At 51.2% G+C, this 20,037-nt stretch overlaps 1 protein-coding gene across 5 annotated transcripts in view; it reads left to right on the top strand.

Moving 5' to 3' along the window:
- The window catches only part of GARNL3 (GTPase activating Rap/RanGAP domain like 3), an 83,318-nt gene that overhangs the window by 24,043 nt on the left and 39,238 nt on the right, over positions 1-20,037 (top strand). For 4 of the 5 annotated variants that reach the window (XM_084898337.1, XM_084898336.1, XM_084898335.1 and 1 more), the window contains 2 exons: positions 2,044-2,113; positions 16,140-16,214. In XM_084898337.1, the coding sequence (XP_084754463.1) occupies positions 2,044-2,113; positions 16,140-16,214 (145 nt within the window). Of the gene's footprint in view, positions 1-979; positions 1,058-2,043; positions 2,114-16,139; positions 16,215-20,037 lie in introns of those variants that run through there. The other variant, XM_084898338.1, reaches the window with a different exon arrangement.

Genomic DNA, 20,037 nt, shown 5'->3' with positions numbered 1-20,037 from the left:
CCCGTGTAGTCCAGCCTGGCTCCACCATCTGCACGCCGTCTCCGCAGCCTACCGGAAAGGCAGTTAGAGGGAGGGCCGCTGAGAGCAGATGTTCTGTGTGTATCTGTCTTGGTTCTTCCGTTCTTTTTTTAGAGAGAGTGGAAGGAAGGGGGAAAGAGAGAGAAACATTGATGTGAGACACATCGATTGGTTGCCTCCCTGCATGTGCTCTGACCAGGGCCAGGGATGAAGCCTGCAACCTAGGTACGTGCCCTTGACCAGAATCGAACCTGGAACCCTTCACTCTGCACGCCCACGCTCTGTCCACTGAGCCAAACCAGCCAGGGCTTGGTTTTCTCCTAGGACGCTGTTTTCCCTCTCAGGTTGCCTCGGGACGCAGAGCGGTCATCTGTTTGGTGTCTGTCTCCGGCACTGTGTCCTAGAACCCCTGGGTGGTGCTGAGGGCAGCGCAGGGCCGGGCCCAGAGCTCAGCCTGCTCTTTTCCGTCCCTGGAACCTCGTGCTAGCAGCTGCTGCAGGGCTGACTGCACAGCGGACCTGGCGACAACGGAGAGGTTGCGGATGGCAGTGCTAGCATCCTTCATGTCCATCAATTCTGGTTTTCAGAATGAGCTAAGTTGATGGACAGAGAGGACATATTTAACACAGACAGAGGATATATTTAACACGGACCAGAGCTCCACGGAGGGGAGTTTTTAAATTTGGTTCAGAGATCTTTCGGTAGAAAATCGTGTCCCTAAAGCAGGAAGGTAATATCCAGGACTCCTTTCCACGCTGCGTTCGCTAACCCGCGGCACGTTTTCAGCTAAGGAAGTGAGAACCACAAAAGGTTAAGTTTCTCAAATAAGATGAATTCAGCCTCCCTGTGAAATGGTGGGAGCAGAATACCATTAGACTGTCTAATCTCGTTTCTCTCACGCTGTCTTCCCGGGAGCCTATCAGGCAGGGCGCTGGCCGGGAGGCAGAGCCGAGGATGTAAGCATCAGGCGGCCTCTCCGAGTCGGCCACGAGGGCTGTCATTTGGGAGATGTAGCCCACCTTTTCAGGAAGATGAAAAGGTACTCAGCGCACCTTTCTCTGCATGTCAGATCCCAGATGCTTTGGCTTCCTTAACCGCGTAACACCCGCGTCGTTTTAGTGTCTGTGTTTTATTAGAGTTGTCTGCATGACATAGTAGAATAAAACTTATAAAAACTGTTTGTATTTGTGGGTCTCGGATGTTTTCATGAGTACTGTCTGGGGCCGAACTAGCCGATAAGATGTGTGTCTTTTGAGTGTGTAATATGTATTCAAGATGCAAATGCAGGAACAATTTTGCCCTTGTTTTAATTGCTCTTCTTCAATAACTCATGTGATTTTTCTCATCTGATTTAATTAAGCCTTCTTTGAGGGGAGGGAGTGAGGAAGTATTAGCTACTGATATATAAAAAAAACAGAATATACTTGGAAGTTGGATATTAAAAAAATAATTTTTTTTTTTAGTCCTGGTCTTTTTCATGTTGTCATAAATTAGAGGTGGGGGCGGGGGAGGGAGGCCACCAGGATTTTGAAGATTTTTTTTTTCTCCTATTTAAAGTTTTGTTTCTCCTGCATAGCATCCAAAAAATGCTGGTTGCTTTTAGTGGACTCTCTGGGACAAAGAGGCTCTTAATGAACGATAATTGCAAGCTTTGTTCCTTGCCTCAAGTTCGCTGCACGGTCTCTCTCCCCTCGGCTGCCACAGAAATGAAATTATAAACCACCAGTAGCCTTGGAGATGTCAATCGATGGCAAATGACTAAATATTTAATTCAATCACTGCCGAGACTTCCAGGGATGACTCGGGTGTTTTGCTCTCCACCGAGGGCTGCCGGAGAGCCGGGCTCCGCCATGGCTGCTGAGGCCCGGGGCCGGGGCCGCGGCGAGCAGGCTCCCCTGCAGTGAGCTGGGCCAGCCTGCCGCACGGCTGCCCTCGCCTCGCTGCGAACGGTCGCGGTGGATTTTTTTGCAGAAGGTTGCTGAGCAGATCGCTATGTGTCATACTGATGAAGCATTTTTGTTCCAGCTCTGTCTCGGAAGACCTAGGCTGTAGACGTGGGGATTTCAGTAGGAAACATTACGGATCTGTGGAGCTGGTAAGTGTCCGCTGCCTGTGCAGGGGTGGTGCATTGATTTGGATTGAGAGAGGCTGGCCAAGCTCATCGGATTGTTTGTTGAATGTTTACCGTTAGACCATGTGAGGACAGTGTGAAGACAGGATGCCAATAAATGATCATTTCATCCGTTTTTATTGTTACATACATCCCATCTGTGTCTTTCAGTTTGTTAAAACATGTGGCTTGTTCTTTTCCTCTGTTATTGATATAGATCATTTACAAAATGATTCATGAATCAGGGAAACATTTGGATTTTATATCATCTTGCTCCCTGGAAGTTTATAAAGCTAGTTTTTGAGGTTTGAATTTTATTGAAATAGATATTTTTTTATTATTTTGTACCTTTGCTCTCTGGGTATGTGATAGGAGTTAGGATATTTATGAGATCTTTTTTATTTCCTGTTAAAAGCATATCTCTTGGACTAGAGGACTGTAATGGATGATCAATATTTGGAATGAAAATACATTTTCCTTAATGAGGGACATTGGGTTTGTGCTTTAAAAATAATAGTGTGCTTTCATTTTAAAGGGGGCATAATAAAGGCATATAATAGCCTCAGATTTTTTAAAAGACAGAATTGTGATTTTTTTTTTCTAATTGCATAGAAATTTGAACTAATTTTCAGGAAAATGTGCTCATAAAAATCTCTTGATTATTAACATTATTAAAAACATTAAGTGTATTCTTTCTACTTATAAAGAAATGAGTTGATTGGCTCCATTAATATAAGCTCTATTCTGACGAGGCTTCAATGGTAGGAAAATGGACCCCAGAGTTGTGTACCATAGCATTCTACTTGAAGTCAAGCATATATTACAGGCTTGACTGTGTACTTGGCTCCAGACTGAATATTCTTGAAAATATAAAATAAGTAAAAAGATTTGGTCCTTGTTCCTAAGGATCTTGCTGTCCTCCAGCTGGGCTGTAATATACATAAAATATATAAAGAATTAATTTAGTCCCATAAAAGACACATTGATTAACTCAATCAATGCCAGACTCCAAACCCAGCCCAGGCCACCACCTCCCCTGAAGGAGTGTGAGGGTAACTGTAATTCCAGGTTAGAACTGGTAAATGTTCTGAGAGGTATACAGTAGGTCATGGCAGAAATTGAGAGAAGGGAGGGAGCAGCCCATTCTAGCCAGGGATTTGGGAGAAACAGCCTGGAAGGCCTCAAGGAGGCTGAAGGATGTGGTTTGGTGGCCAAGAAGATAAGACAGTAGATGTTTGCCAGCGTCATGATTTGGGGCAGTGGTGTATCTGAAGGGCAGTGGGCAATTGGTTCTGCCCAGCAGAGTGTGAGGCAGCAGAAGGCAAGTCGGCCTGGGAATCAGGAAAGCCCGGAGTACCAGCTCCAGCACTTGTTATCTCTCCGGACTCCTCTGCACCTCAGTGGTGTGGAAGGCCTTGTGCTCTGAAATCATCCTGGTTTCATCACTTACTAGAGTGTGATCTTGGTCTAATTTGGCCTCAGTGTTTTCATCTATGAAATGGGGATATTAAATTATCTACCTTATAGAGTTATTAGATGATTAATGCACAGAAACACAGCCCATGATAACTAGCTGTCATAGTAAAGCTGAAATGTGGTAGCAAAAGTCAAACCCTGACCTCCGGTGAAGACTTTGAACCTGATCTAATGAGCAGCATGGACTCTTGTAAGCAGTGAGAGGTGTGTTGGGGAGAAACCATGCAGGATGAAAGATGGACCTTTATGAACTCCTGGGAAGGTTCTGGAGAGCAGTGTTTCAAGCTGGAGCAGGCATCAGAATGACCTGGAGTTTCCGCTCCAGAAGGTCTGGGGTTTCCCTAGCACTTGCATTTCTAACAAGTTCCTGGATGCTGCTGATGCTGCTGTTCCCAGGCCCACGCTGGGAGAAACCCTGCCTTCGGAGAATCCCCACTAGTCATCCTTATCCCAAAAGGTCTCCGTCCGTTTGTCCAGGTTCTCATTCTGGAGCCGTGAGAGTGTGTGTGTGTGTGTGTGTGTGTGTGTGTGTAATCAACATTTTAAAATATTATAAAGTAAATATTAAATACATCTTTCAATTCCATGCATGATGTCACCACCTCACAGCAGATGTTTTCATCCCCTTTTGGTTCCTTCCAATCTTTGTGGCTACAAATGTCATTTCTTCAAATTATGACTTCATTTTGCATTCCTCTCTCTTCATCTAACTGCTTCTTGTAAAATACCTTCTTCTCGCCGTGTGGCCTTCAGTGTCAGCGTTCTGATGGACACACGAGAGCCCAGCACGGTGATGCAGTTCTGTAACAGCTCCCCTCCTCTTGTGCAGTTGGGTTGTTTCTAGTTTCCCAGGTTAGAGATGGCAGGCGGTGGGGCTGGGATGGTGGGAGATGACATAGTGAAGCCCCATGTTTGCTGTCTAAGAATCTCTTCAAGTCCTGACCGCAGCCTTTTCATCTGTGGACACAGATGATGGTTAACTTGAACCCCAGTGTGTGTGTTCTGTGTTTATGAGAAGGTGGAGTCAACTTTTCTTATACCTGGTTTGACGGACATTTGGGGGAACCCAATAAATCTTGGGCATCCTGGAACGCAAACTTTGGCGGAGGGGGGGGGGGGGGGGGGGCAGGATCCTGTACAATTGAAATTTTAGCATCTACTTCTGACCTTGAACAAATCAGGAGGAAGTCCTTGTGAGGAACCACACTCAGCCATTCAGTGCTGAGGGCCGACTGAGGGGCCTAGGTTTGACCTGGTGTCAGTTTGGTGAGAACATGGGCGCTCAGCCTCTGCAGACTCACGGAGCCTCAGCCTCTCTCAGTAACGTTATTGAAGGCCTGCACCGTGTGTTGGGCACCATGCCAGGCACCAGGAGGAGGAGAAAAGGTGTTCTGGCTTTGGAAATCAACCCCTTGAACTTCCAGCCCCCAGCCATGTTCCCTGCCTTAACCAGGGACCATTCCCTGCCAGGAGAGATCCATCTGCCCGCTCCACCTGCAGGAGAAAGTAATGCGCGACGGGAGTGCAGGAAGCTGCTGTGACTGCGAAGCCACCAGAGACCCTCTCTCCCTTCCCTTCCCCCCACCCCCGCCCCTTCTCTCTAGCCCCAGAAGCCCCCCCCACCCCCCTTCCTCTCTGGCCCTGTGGTTTCTGGGCCTCTTCCCCCTGTGCCTCTCTACAGCCCAGCTTCCCCTGACGGCCGCTCTCTCAGCCCGTCTCCCAGCAGCACAGCTTTCTCAATGCTCTTTTTTATTGTAGGAAAACATGCACAACATGGAAGTGACCATTTTTAAGGGTGCAGTAAGTACACCCACAATGTTATGCAACCTTCACACCGTCCACTTTCAGAGCATGTTTTCATCATCCCAAGCAGACACCGTCCCCATTACACAGTAACCCCATGTTTCCCCCTCCCCAGCCCCCAGTAACATCTACTTTATTTTCCGTCTCTATGAATTATTTGTCTATTCTAGGAACCACATGTAAGTGGAATTATATAATATCTGTCCTTCTGTGTCCAGTTTATTTCACTTAACATAGTATTTTCAAGGTCCATCCACATCAGAGCAGGTATCTGTGATTCATTGCTTTTTATGGCTGAATAATATTTTACTGAGCCAAAACCGGTTTGGCTCAGTGGATAGAGCATCGGTCTGCGGACTGAAAGGTCCCAGGTTCAATTCTGGTCAAGGGCATGTACATTGGTTGCGGGCATATCCCCAGTATGGGGTGTGCAGGAGGCAGCTGGTCAATGTTTCTCTCTCATCGATGTTTCTAGCTCTCTATACCTCTCCCTTCCTCTCTGTAAAAAAAAATCAATAAAATATATATATTTAAAAATACTTCACTGAGTGCATATACCACAGTTTGTCTATTTATCTATTGATGGATGCTTGGATTTTTGCACTTTTTAGCTTGTGTGAATAATAGTGCTATGAACATGGGTGTACAAGTAGGTGCTCAAGCCCCTGCATTCGGTGCTTTTGAGTATATTAGCAAGGAGTGGAATACATGTTTCACATTTCCACCAGCAATACCAGGGTCCCAGTTCCTCCACATTCTCCCCAATACTAGTTACTTTCTCTTTGTCCACAGCCACACCGATGGGTGTGAAGTGGCAGCTCATCAGTGTTTCACTAGTGAGTAATGATGCTGAGCATCTTTTCCTGTTCTGAGTGGCCATTGGTGTGTCTTCTCTGGTGAAATGTATTATACTCTTGGTTACTTAGGAAATACTGGTTGAATGAGTGAATAGTTCAATTTGGTTGAAATTAAAGAGTAGCCTAACCCAACAGAAAGTATAAGAAGGAAAGAAAAACGAGTCTCTTTGATTCCCCCACCTCAGATACACTAGGCTCCTTAGCTTGGGGCGCTTTCCATCCCTAACGGAAGCCAGTTTTCCTATTGATGAATTGAATGTCTCTTGTGGCAGCATTCTACGCCCGGACAGCTCTTACACCACCGACCATTCTTCATCGCCTGTATTGAAATCTGTCAGGAAAAGCATGGGATTGTTTGAAGCTGTTGTTGATCTCTTCTTGGCCTTTGACTCAGTAGATACTAGTAAGACACGATGTGCCAGGAATGAAACATGGCATGGGCACAGCATAGACCTCTCCCCGCCTACACCTGACGTTTCCGGGAAGTCAGTCTGCAGGTGACTTCAAGCCAGGATAGAGCAGGTCCTGTATGGTCCCTTCCCTTTCCCTCCTGAACCTAAGGACTGAGGCCCGCACTGGACGCTGCCTGCCCCCTGCCATGTGGGAAGGAAGGCTTGGTTTTGTTGTTCCGGTCTGGGGCGGGGAAGGGGTTGTGGGGGGGACCTCAAGGATATTGGTCTGTGCTATTTAATTATCAAAAGAAGGGCTTATGGTGGACTCGCTCAGCATCTGCAGATTGTCACATTTGAGGTGTCGACTGTGTGAAGCCTCCTGAAGTCTGGACGTGGTGGCCCGTGTTTCTGCTCAGGAGCAAAGCTGAATGGCACCTGGGGATGGTGGCAAAGAAGGACTACTTGGCCAATGGGGCCCGAGCTGCCTGTCCAGCAATCTGACTCAGCACAGTTTTGTTCTCTCCGCGTAGGGCTGAGTAGGCTTTTTTTGTTTTCATGGGTATTTGATAGGAGAAATTATATTCCATGTGGTCTGCCAAATTGAGAGATTAGTGTAAGTACCAGTATATTTCCCTTGGGACCATCAGAGCTTCCATAGTCCACAGCTACGAATGCAATGTTGACAGCTGTTCTCAGTATTTAGCTGGCTTAGCTCTGTCACGCGGGTACCACAGCACTCATCTTAGAGCAGTGTTTTTCAACCTTTTTTGGGCAAAGGCACACTTGTTTCATGAAAAAAATCACGAGGCACACCACCATTAGAAAATGTTAAAAAAAAAAAATTAACTCTGTGCCTATATTTACTATATATAAAGTAATTCTCTTGAATAGGAATCAAATAAACACAAAGAAAGTATTTTATAATTACTTTATTATGAAATATTAAGTAAACAAAATAGTGAAAAATTATAAAATTCTTGTCTTGTCTGCACCTACGGCACACCAGGCAATGAGGGAGTTAGCCTGGTGTAAAGCTGTGGGGACTCGGGGGGCATTTTTGATGCCTTTGTGGGTGATGGGAACGCTTATTTTGAACCTTTTCCAAGGCTAACATTATTGCAACCACTTTTGGTGAGGTAGAAGTTGGAGACCTTAACCATGTAATTACGTACGCATTGGAATGGACCGGGAATCTTTCATTACTGTTATTATTGCGTTATTGCTATTATTAGTCTCCACATTTATGGAATGCTCACTGTGCGCAGTCACTGAGATAAACGCCTTGGACGCCTTTGCAGTTTAACCCTCACAGACAGCGGGCGGCGGTAGAGGTTGTGCTGCACGCTGACAGTTACGTACTTTAGTCCCCTCCCTTTTTTTCCTTCTCTTCCCCACGTCCACAGGCTTTGTACACTTGTTGTAAAGTGCACGTCTTGTGTCTTTAAATTTTTCTAAAATTTTATTTTGGTTTCACAGTAAAACATGCTCTACACATCCTTTAGTTTTCTGGATCACATGTAGCGTTTCTTCCACAGCTACCTGTTGGGTTTTTCTTCTTCTTTTTACAAAATGTTCCAACAAAGAGAGCTATTGAGACCTTGTGGGCCGTGGACAGTCCGTGTAACGGCCCTCGGCCCTCATTGTCCTCTTAGGGGCCGCCGCGTGGAGCTGAGCAGCTGGGTGGCCGTTGAGGGTGCAGAGCTGCCTGGCCCACTTCCGGGTCTGGCTGGTGCTCGTCCTGTAAGACGCTGCCCAGGGAGATGGGACGCCCTGCTCGGCCTGTGGCTGCTCCGAACCAGGGCCTCCAGGACTTGCACGCACAGCAGGGCCTGGGGGCTCCCGGCAGCCCGGTTGGGAGAGGAGTGTTGAAGCAGTTTGCTCAGCTCTTCACATGCACATGCACTTGAGAAAATGGTGTCGGTGGATTAAAGAACTCGATGGAGACTATGAAGAGGTGGGAAGAGGGGAAGTCTCTCCCCACCCCACCACCCTCTGGTGGCCGCTGCTCTGCTGCAGGGCGCCCTGCCTCCTCCCGCCTGTGCACTGGGCCCAGGAAGACTGCACTTTCTAAATGGGCTTTCTCCTCCTCCCTCCTCCGTCCTGCCCCGTGTTTCCTGGGAGAGGTGCTGGTGAGGCTGCGGCTACTTAGAAGGCAGTGCCCATGCAGTAGATCACATGTGGCATTGACCAATATATATATTGATTTAAGAGAGAGGAAAAGAGAGAGAGAGAGATCAATATGAGAGAGAATCATGGATCCGCTGCCTCCTGCATACCCCCTACTGGGGATGGAGCCCACATCCAGTCATGTGCCCTGACTAGGGATCAAACCTGAACTCCTGGTTCATGGGTTGATGCTCAACCCCCTGAACCACACTGGCCAGGCTACTGTGACTCTTTATACAACCCCAATGCCTCCTAGCCAAAATGAGGCAGCAAAGGGAAGGATAAACTGCCCTCCAGCTTTCTGTGCTTTCTTCACTGGCCCGAGAGGAAGTAGAAATGCCCCATATTTGGCCATGAATTGTCATCTTTTTGCTGCCTCTTCACAGGTATTTTACTGCGAAGCTGAATCCCAGGAACTGCCCATTACCGTAATGAGGACTCCAAGGCAGACAGTTTTTGAAATGGAGGGTTAGGTGCCAGTACTCAGCCTCACGTTTCTCAGTAAAATAGGGGGCAGGCCATCTGTTAAAGAAAGGGTTTTTCTGAGTGGTGAGGACAAGGAGGGAGGTGCCATGTGAAGAGAGGAAGGGATGGATGAAGAAGTGACGATGGCCCTGGTCCAGAGCACGAGCTGGTTGTGGCCTGGTGCCACGGGAGCTTTTGTCTCCAGCACAGACCAAGGAGAGGGAGAGGGAGAGGGAGAGCTTCCTGGGCAGGGAGGAGCTGGTGCTGGGCTCGGTGCACAGGAGAAGTCAGCGGTGCCCAAGATCCGTGTCGGGCAGGGCAGCGTTGGGGTGATTAACCACAGATGCCCCAGCTAGAATGTGCACCAAGAGAGCCAGACAGCACGGTGCTGACCGGAGAGGCCGTGCCGGTGAGCAGGAGCGGGATTGGGGTGTTCGTAATGGACGCCAGAGCCGTGCAGCCAAGTGAAGTGATTAGATCTGACAAAGCAGAAGGCCCTCGCCCCGAACGCCATATCAATCATTGTGATGGATGCGGAGTTTGCTGCCGGCAGTGGCCAAGGACCGATGATGAGAAAAAAAAATCTGTGCCCAGATCGAGGCCTGGGTGGTCCTCCTTCAGCCAGCATTCGTTCCCCCGCTGGGGAGTCTTCTCCCTCCTGGGTGCTCAGCGCCTCAGCAGCCTGACCCCCAAATATTTCCCCTGCCCCATGGCACAAGCAGGATAGGGTCGAGATGAGAATGTCTCCTCTGGTCCCTGCACCCTGCACCCTGGCCTCTCCCTGAAGGAAGGCGCTGGACGTGCCGGGAGGGTGACCCAGAGCCTGGACCCGGGAGCAGCACTCCCTGTCGGGGATGGTTCATGGCATGGCTCATTATACCCACTTTTAGCCAGGATCCCCCCACCACACACACACTTTTCTAAATGGAAATATTTAAACTTTCTTGCATCCCTCTGAACAGTATTTCCTAAGTCAGGGGGTGGTGTGTGTGTGTGTGTGTGTGTGTGTGTGTTCTGGGTCAAATGGGTCTTCTTGACCAGTATGTGTATTTTCTTAATCTGCTTATGTTGGAAATCACCTCTCAAAGGTGCCATCTATCTTCCAGAATAAATTGCATTACAGCAATGAAACCTTCCCCAGTTCCCTGAGGCAGCGTTGGCTATCCGGTCCCTGACCTCCCCCAGCACCCCATCGTGCTTCTGTTGTGGCATCTAACCAGGTTGGGCGGTGATTTATCTGTTTATGTCTCTGGTTCCCGCTGGTCCGCGTGCTGCTCCAGGCCAGGGATCGTGTTGCATTTGTCTTTATAAGCCCAGCACTTAGCACAGGCCCCAAAAAAGAGGTTGTTGATCAGGTTTGCAGGACAGACAAGCGTTTAAACAGAGCTTCTGAGTGTGTAAAGGCTTAACTACACTAACTACAAGCAAGCAGAGCATTTTCTGTTAATGATATTGTCACGTATGTTGTTTAGCATTTATTGAGCGTTCCTAAGCCCCGGCACTGTTCTAGGCTCATTTTATGCTTTATTTGGTCGAATCCTCTCCACAAGCCTAGAAGTGGCTGCACTCACTGGCCCCGTTGTAAAGATAAGGAAACTCGTTGCCGAAACCGGTTTGGCTCAGTGGTAGAGTGTCGGTCTGTGGACTGAAAGGTCCCAGGTTCGATTCCGGTCAAGGGCATGTACCTTGGCAGCTGGTCGATGTTCCTCTCTCATTGACGTTTCTAGCTCTCTATCTCTCTCCCTTCCTCTCTGTAAAAATCAATAAAATATATTTAAAAAAAAAAAAAAAAGATAAGGAAACTCGCCTTTAGGAAGGAAAAATGAAGGGGTTTACCCAAGATTACGCAGCTAATAAGTGTGGAACTGACATTTGAACCTGTTCAGTTGAATACCAAAGCCCATAGTCCTAACCACTCATTTCCAAGGAAGGAGATGGGTGGTGGGGCGAGGATCTGAAATATTATTTTAAAGACACATGTTACCTACACTTTTGGAGACTTTATTCTGGGTTAAAGTACTATTTCTGTGATTTCTATACCTGCTGTCACGTGCACAGAACAGAGACTACGGGGAGGCCCAGCCCTGCTTTGGAATGGAAACCGACAGCAACCCACAGCTGCAGGGCCACTGTGCGGAGAGCAGAGAGCCTTTGTTTTTGAAAAAGTATGCATCTGTATTGGTTTAGGAAACAGTCTCATTTAATTGCCTATAATATTAAACCAGTAATACATTCATTTATATTAGTTAATGAATAACATTTTGTGCTTCCTGTTTTCTATGTTTTCTTTCAAATTAATTAGTTAAATCATACAAATAGTTATTACTGCTTGAATGTTACTTTCTCCCAGAAACAACCCATCTACTACACTGAGCCGAGGCGACAGCCGCCGGCTCTGCTGGCTTCGGGCCGGGAGGGTCTCGCTGCCTTGCTCTTTATTTTGTTCCTAAACCTTTTGGGCTAGCCTACAAACCGATGTTCTCTTCCTTTTTTAAAATATTTGTTTTATTGATTTTAGAGAGGAAGGGAGAGGGAGAGAGAGATAGAAACGTCAAAGATGAGAGAGAATCAGTGATTGGATCAAGCCTGCAACCAGGCGTGTGCCCTGACTGCGAATCCAGCTGTGACCTCCCGGCTCACAGGCTGACTCTCAGCCACTGAGCCACACTGGCCGGGGCAAGCCAATATTCTCATTGACTCTTCTGGGGCATTTTCTCTGAGTGTCTAACTGTTGTTCACTATGACATGTGGTCTGCATTTCAAAAATTCAGAAACTGCTTTGCATCTTGAAAGCTGATCACAGATTGTTGCTTATCACAGATCCACCGTCCTCCCAGACTGTGACAGTGATTAGCCACCGCTGAAATTTCCTCCTGCTTTTGCAGTAAATTTGTTTCAAGGAACATCTGCCCGATACCTCAGCTGTTTCCACATTTTAAGTTATGGGCTTGTCATAGGGTCAGTGATTTTTGTTTCTTTGTCCTTCCTTGTAGGGGGATTAGTTGCCTTAGAACAGCAGATTGCGGTTAAGAGCAAATGTATTCACAGCACATCCAGCCCCACTTTCTAAGTCAGGGGCCGGTTCTGCCCCACACGTGGGGGCTCACGGTCAACCCGCTGTCCTCACTGTGGACATCAAGGCCTCTTGGCCATCGAGCCCCGGCCAGTGGAGGGGAGGGAGGATGTGGGAGAGGCAGCCCTCTCTTGGGGCCTAGACCCCGCGTGCCTCTGGACCTCCGCCCCACCTGCAGGTGGAGGGATGAACCCAAGGCCACCTGGAGGGAAACGCGGGCCAGCCACGGGTCTGGCTGCAGTTCCCTTTCTGTGGGACATGGCGGGCGTGGATTTTGGTGGCGGTCAGCACGCTGTACCACGTGGACAGCATTGGGGGAGGAGGTTCTAGATACTGGGCACTGGCGCTGAGATGGCCTCCAGGAGGCACTGCTCCGTTCCTCGCCAGGTCTCCTTCCAGCGAGGGGAGCGGTTACAGGTGTGTAGGGTTTAAGTGGCCGGGTCAGAGGGCTATGAGAATCACAGAAGGAAACGGCTGATAGAAACAGCGTCTCTGCTGTGGTGAAAGGGTTTCCCTGTTGTTCCTCTCCTCACTCAGTGGAGCACTGTCTCCTCTCACGTCAGCGGGTACCAGCCCTCGCCAGGCACCAGCACAGCACCCTCCCCTCTGGGAAGCCAGCGCCTGAGCCGGCTGCAGAGCTGGGGGCTGCCATTCTGCATGCCAGCCTGGATCCTCTCCCAGGACGACTGGAGGGGCCTTCCCACTGCTGCCCTGACACTGCCCCCCCCCCCCACACACACACACCCCGCACGGCCACAGGCTCTGCCAGCATGATCTCAGGGCTGCGGGTTTGATTAACTTATCGCTCGGCTGCCTCCCCTCGAACCCTGATCCGGATTCCTTGGCCCCGCCTTCCCCTTGTTTCTTGTGAGTCACGAATTCTCTGGTGTCCAGGGCTGGCATAGATCTCACCCCAGTCCTACTTTCCTTTGGTCATTTCAGTAGGAATTTGGCCTTCCTCTATTTCCATAGTTCTCGTTTGGTAAGTATTTCGTGACCATCTCTACCATGTGCTTAGCTTGGGGGTGCAGTGGTGAGAAGGAAGCTCGTCCTCGCCCCGATGGAGCTTCTCAGGGGGGCAGAGGGAGTCGTGAGGAGAGACGGCATGAAGGGAGCCGTCCACAAAGAAATGGGGTCACAGCTCTGAGTGCGGACTCACAGGGCCGGTTTCCCAGGCGCCGGGGCCAGGAAGTCAGTGGAACCTGGTGACACTGAATGAGGAGGAGGCGGTCATGGGGAGGCTGCGAGAGGAGGCGTCCTAGGTGAGGGAGTGACGTGTGCCCGTCCTCGGTGGACGGAGTGGGGTGCTGGGAAGGGCAGCATTGTGGGGCGATCCGATTTGCAGTTTTCTGAAACCACCGGGCTGCAGTGTGAGGAGCGGGCAGGGGAAAAGCGATGGTGGGTGGCCGCGTGCACTGGTTAGGAGGCGGTTGCTGGCATCGGGGAGAGGTGACTGGGTTGGATGAAGGTGGCTGGAGAGAGGTGACAGTTAAACAGGTCAGCTTGAGGTCTGAGTTCAGTGTCTGTGGGTTTTATGATCAGAAGTTCAGAGGGAGCTAAGTACCTTCTAAGCATCCAATTGTTAAACAAATCCTTCCTTTCTTCTTGAACCTTTTAAACAAGATGAGCAGTAAGCTTCTCGTTCCAACCTCAGCAAAGGAAAGGGCGTTGTGCTGTGCCCGGCGGTGTCCACACTGAGGTTACGTCTGGTGTGAATGAATGAGCGAATCACCGCATGGCTCTCAGCTCCTCTTCCAAGCCTTGGTTGGAGTCCTGGGTGGGGCTGGCCGGTGAGGATCTCCCAACCTCCAGTCTCCCCAGAGTCCGATGTCAGGCATTATTAATTGATTGCAGCTCTTTTTCTCCAGATGTGACCTCAGAATGCTTCCCCAACGCCCCTGAGACAGCCTATGCCAATGACACTGGACTTAAAACCTATCTGCTAGTCCCTCCATTTTAACTGTGAGTGGCAGCTCACAAGCGAAGAAGCAGCTAGCACTGGTCCTCTCTGCTTCCCCTGTGAGAATGGCAGTCACCCCAGGAGCTCTCGGCCCCTCTGGCTCTGGTGCTTTAGAATCGGCCTCTGCAAGTTAGGAAACTTGGGGTCCCCAGCCGCTCTCGGGTTCCATCATGTGCTGTGAGGCCCAGCACTTCCTGGACTCTGTGAGCTCACTACGGCTCATCACAGTGAGAGGACCCGATTAGAATCAGCCAAGGGACTGACAGAGTCCGCCCGCCCACCCCAAGGGCGAGGACAGCGGTAACCCTCCCGGTAATGACACATGGAGAGTTGCCAACCAGGGGAGCTCGCCTGAGTCTTGGTGACCAGAGGTAGACCTGACACCATGTGACCCCAGCCCCCGTTATAAAGGACGCCATGTCCATGTGACGCAGAGTGGCGAACAGACGCTCAGGGCATCTCCAGGCTTCTGGGTCACCTCCCAGGAGCTGAGCGCACGGGCGACCTCTGCTTGGGTGACCTCTCCTCCAGCACGGCCTCTTCCCTGCCTTCAGACACCAGCAGTGCGATGATCCCAGCCAGGAGAGTGAAGCACACATAAGAATCTTTTTATTTGCTTTTAAAAAATATTCTGCAAGATAAAAATTAGGCATAAAAACTGGACTTGGCCTTGCCGGTGTGGCTCAGTCCAGTGGTTGAGTGTCGACCTATGAACCAGGAGGTTACAGTTTGATTCCTAGTCAGGGCACTGCCCTAGTTGTGGACTCAATCCCTAGTTGGGGGGAGGGGCGGGCAGGAGGCAGTCGATCAATGATACCTCTCATCATTGACGTTTCCAGCTCTCTGTCCCACTTCCCTCTCCCTTCCTCTCTGGAATATATATATATATATATATATATATATATATATATATATATATATATATATATATTTTTTTTTTTTTTTTTTTTTTTTTTTTTAACTTTCCAAGGCACATTGCCTTCATACTTTTCCATCTTAGAATATGTAGACGTTTAGAATCGGTGCTGTTGTCTCCACTCCTGCGGGTTATGTGTCTCCCTCACTTCAGCTCCTGAAGGCTGAGGCCGGCTGTCTGAGGACCTGGCCGCCCGAGGACTTGGGCCTCTGAGGGACCTGGCGACGGAGCTTCAGACAGACCGTTAGCTGCTAGGCAGGCCCAGCTCGGGCGGGATCTGGCTCACTCATAGGATGGATACAGACAGAGGGACAGATACAGACAGGGACAGATAGACAGAGGGATGGATACAGATGGAGGGACGGATACAGACAGAGGAACGGATACAGACAGAGGGACAGATACAGACTGAGGGACAGATACAGATGGAGAGACGGATACAGATGGAGGGGCGGATACAGACGGAGGGACGGATACAGACGGAGTGCAGATACAGAGGGATGGATACAGACAGAGGGACAGATGCAGACGGAGGGACAGATACAGACGGAGGGGCAGATACCGACGGAGGGACGGATACAGACGGAGGGCAGATGCAGACGGAGGGACGGATACAGACGGAGGGACAGATACAGACGGAGGGGCAGATACAGACGGAGGGACGGATACAGACAGAGGGACAGATACAGACGGAGGGGCAGATACAGACGGAGGGACGGATGCAGACGGAGGGACGGATACAGACGGAGGGATGGATACAGATGGAGGGGCAGATACAGACGGAGGGACGGATACAGACGGAGGGACGGATGTAGAGGGATGGATACAGACAGAGGGACAGATACAGACAGAGGGACATTGCCGTGCTGAGCAGCTACCTAACAGAGCTCTCTCTTGTCCCAGCTCATTTCCAGCGATGCTGATGGAGCCATCCAGAGGGCCGGGCGGTTCAGAGTGGAGAACGGCTCTTCGGACGAGGTAAGGAAGCTCCAGGCGGGCACTGTCACCAAGCGCAGGGCTGTGTGAGCGCACCGGGCGGCGGGGGCCCTCGCTACCAGAAGTCTTGCCCGAGTGGAACCGGGAGGGAACACAGCTCCTCAGCGTTGCCTGAAGCGTAGCTGAGGGGCAAAGGCCGTGCTCTCTGTGTGGAAGGTGCTCTGATGGGAGACACAGACCCTTTCACGATCTGCACGGGAGCCAGGAGCCAGGAGCTGGGACCAAAGGCCAGTTCACAGCCACGCCCCCTTTGTGCACGGCCCAGTCCCAAGCCGGCCCTGGTCGCTGCCTGTGAGCAGCAGGGCCCCGGAGAGAGATGCCAGAAACCACTGTGGCTGCGAAATGCCTTCTCTCTTCAGCGAGGCTCCGGGAAAGGAGGCATTGCTGCCCACTCCGGGGCCAGGCCTCCCGCTGGGCTCTCAGGTGCTTGGCTTCCTTCTTTCAAACTTCCACTGCCCGCTCTTCCCCTGGGGCCTCCCCCAGCACTGCGGAGGCCGTGTAAGGGCCCCCGTTTTTTTCTTCGTGCCTCCTGGAGAGGTTGCCCTCGCCGTGCTTCAGCAGACCCCAGCTTCAGGGCCAACTGGCCTGCCTGAGCCCCGCTCCCCGCCTCCTGGGTGCAGGTCCCTGGCAGGTAACCAGCCTTTCCGAGCCTCAGCTTCTTCATCTGCAGTGGAAACTGTCTTGGGACGACGGAGAGGACTCCGTGAGCTGAGCGGGGGAGCTGTTGGCACGGTGCCCGGCACAGAGTGCTCACTCAGCACGTGACGGCTGTCACGGTCACAGCGCCTGAGGGCCAGCCTCGCCCTGCTGGGCACCCTGCACCCAATCCCTGGTAAAGGGCTGTAGAGTCCTCAAGGCCACAGCGTCTGGAAGCTGTTGCCCATCTTCACCCTTGTCCTCACAGAGCACACTCCCGCCTTGTCCCGTCTCAGGCTGGCCCTCTGAACAGGTGTCCGCATGCTTCTGTCCAGAGCGGTGCCCGCTGACCCACACGGAAGAAGGGGCTCCCAGGGAAACGCGCTCCTGAGGCTTGAGCACAGCCCTCCCCGAAGGGCCGGCTGCTGAGGCGACAGTCCTGGCCCCACAGCTCAGCAGCCCGGGGTGCCCTGGCCGCTGGGTCAGGAGCAGGAGCGCGAACCCTCCGTTTCTAGTGCTCAGAGCGCCAGCACCTGCCACGCTGAGCTGCTGCTTTGAGAACCTTGCACCGGAGACCGCCGGGGTGCTCACCATGAGAAGTCCTTCTGCTGCCAGAATTGGGCAAAGCGTCAGCCCAGCCCAAAAGGAACAAACTGCCCTGGGCTTTCCCTGCCAGCACCCGCACCAGAGCAAAGCCACGCCTCCCAGGACAGACAGACCAGGAGCCTCCACGTGGGCCTGGGCTCACCTCGCTTGGATCATCACAGTCCTCGCCCGGGGTGTCCCCTGTCCTGCCACATGCCGGAGGCCGTGTTCTGGGACCCCCCTGGGGGTCAGAAATCGCCTGTGGGGCGTGCTGGGCAGCAGTGGCTCTGAGCCAGCCTGTCCGGCTCTTGTGGCTCCACACTCAGCGGTGGCTTGGCATGGGCAGCTCCCTTACATCTTTGGAACCGTTTGCTGGAAGGATTGATTTCACAAATCACTGTGGTTGTTGAATCCCAAATACAGGCCCGTCTCCGATTGCTCCTGGGAAAGACGATAGCCGGGCTCAAATGTGGCCTCAGATCTTGTTTCTAAAAAGACACTGAGCGTGAGTGCTTCCTGCAACACGTTGCCGTGGTTTGTACCGATGGTCTCAGGGAAAGCTTCTGGCCGGTGTTACCGCCCAGCCTGGCAGGAGACCCGAGGATCCGAGACTCTGGGAAAACAAACAAGAGGCCGGGCTGTGGCCGAGTCAGAGGAGCAGGCAGGGCCTCGGAGCTCCATGTCGCTGCCTAACAATGTCCAAACCCACCAACAAACCAATGGCAAAACCACTGCAGCGGGGGCTGCTTTTCCTTTTATTATTGACTAGAGGCCCGGTGCACAAATCCGTACAAGTGGCCTGGCCCCCGCAGCCCTGGTGACTTGCCTCAGCCCTCGAAGCCCCGGCTTTGTCCTGAAGGTCAGCTGGTCTAATTAGCATATTAGCTTTTATTATTACAGATTTTAAGGATGCTGTCTACAGAATGGAGACTGTGTCTGCTATGTGATTTGCAGACGTTTTCTCTCATTTTGAAGGATGTCTCTTCCCTTTCTTCATTGTGTCCTTTGAAGTGCACGCGTTTTTAATGTGACGGTGTCCTCTCCATCTGTTTTTCTGTTGTGGCCTGTGTTTTTCATGTCACAGCTCAGAAACTATTCCCTAACCCAAGGCTGATTGGTCGCTTTTTATAGTTTCTGTGGACATCACTGTAAAATGTTAAATTTGCCTTTTATTTTTTCACCATTGTGGGCACAATGTCTTCACCGCCGTGGCTGGTGCTCCAGGGTGTGACTGTGGCGCCCGCGGTGCTGTTTCTCCTGTGCGAGTCGTGGTTCGGGTGTCGGAGAGCTGCCTGGTCATGCGGGGAGGCGCACACCAGCACTGGTGTCAGATCGGAGGGCAGGTTCGCACTCACTTTCTCCAGACACCTTTAAATTCCCAGCTTGGAACTTTTTTAACCGCCCTCGTGGAGCAGGGAGGAAGCTGTAAACTTACCTGGAGGACGGCCCCCTGTCTCCCTTCCCCGGGACTCCCTGCCCAGCTTTGGGGGCAGTGGTCTCTTCTGGTTCCCCCTCCCCTTCAGTGTGTAGCCCTTCGGGTCCCAGTTTTCCGATGGTCTTAGGCTCTACAGCAGCGGTTCTCAACCTGTGTGTCGCGACCTACAGATTGAGAACCGCTAGCAGGGTCGCCTAAGACCGTCGGAAAACACAGATACTTACATTACGATTCATAACAGTAGCAAAATTACAGTTATGAAGTAACAACGGGAATAATTTTATGGTTGGGGGTCACCACAACATGAGGAGCTGTATTAAAGGGTCACGGCATTAGAAAGGTTGAGAACCACTGGTTCAAGTGAACAGAATTCACCTGTCTGTGTCTTGCATTCAAAGTGTCCATTTGCATGCTCTGTAGCCGTAGTATAAGGCTGAGCCCTCGCCACCCTGCTGCCTCCAGGCATTCCAGGACACTGCCCCTGAGTGTGTGCTTAAATTGAAGAGCTCACATCTGAGCAGGCCAGTCCTCTCCCCTTTTTATGAACCTGATGACTCACGGGGAGCCACAGCACCCTCCCCCACCGGAGCTGTAATGGCTGTGAGGCGACATCATGTGCAGCAGGGACAGCTTTGGTGTCAAAGGAACCTGGGTTCAGCCCTCAGCGCTATCACCTGCCAGTTTATGATGGCACCTGTGAGCCTCGGCTTCCTCAGGGGTGGAGTGGGGACAGCGCCTGCCCCCAGCAGCGGCCCGCCTGCCCGCCCTGTACGTTGCACCTGCAGTTTGTATTTGACCACAGTGTGAGGTTTTGCCTTGTCCCCGGAATCAAATCTCTGCAGTGTCTGTAATTGCTACTTGTCAGGAGTTTCCCCAACATCTTGATTCTGTCACCTGCCTGTTAGCTCCCCCCACCCCCCGCCCCCAGGCATTGGTTACCTTGTGCTTCCCCTGCCATCTGTGCGCTCCTCTGATTGCTAATTGAGTGAGTGTGACCCTGGGTGGCGCCCTGGGGGCCTCCCTGACAGCTCCTTGGATGTCAATTAGGACCTGGCAGGGCAGGGGCGGACTTTCAGCTCCTTCCGGTCTGTCCTCCTGGCACGGGCGGAGTCTCCACAGGCTGTGAGGGCCGTTAGCAGTCATTAAAGA

The sequence above is a fragment of the Pipistrellus hanaki genome, assembly GCF_964339955.1.
Source record: "Pipistrellus hanaki genome assembly, chromosome: 11".
NCBI lineage: Eukaryota > Metazoa > Chordata > Mammalia > Chiroptera > Vespertilionidae > Pipistrellus > Pipistrellus hanaki.
The sequence above is the reverse complement of the archived record's forward strand: the minus strand, read 5'-3'. Positions and strand labels throughout refer to the sequence as shown.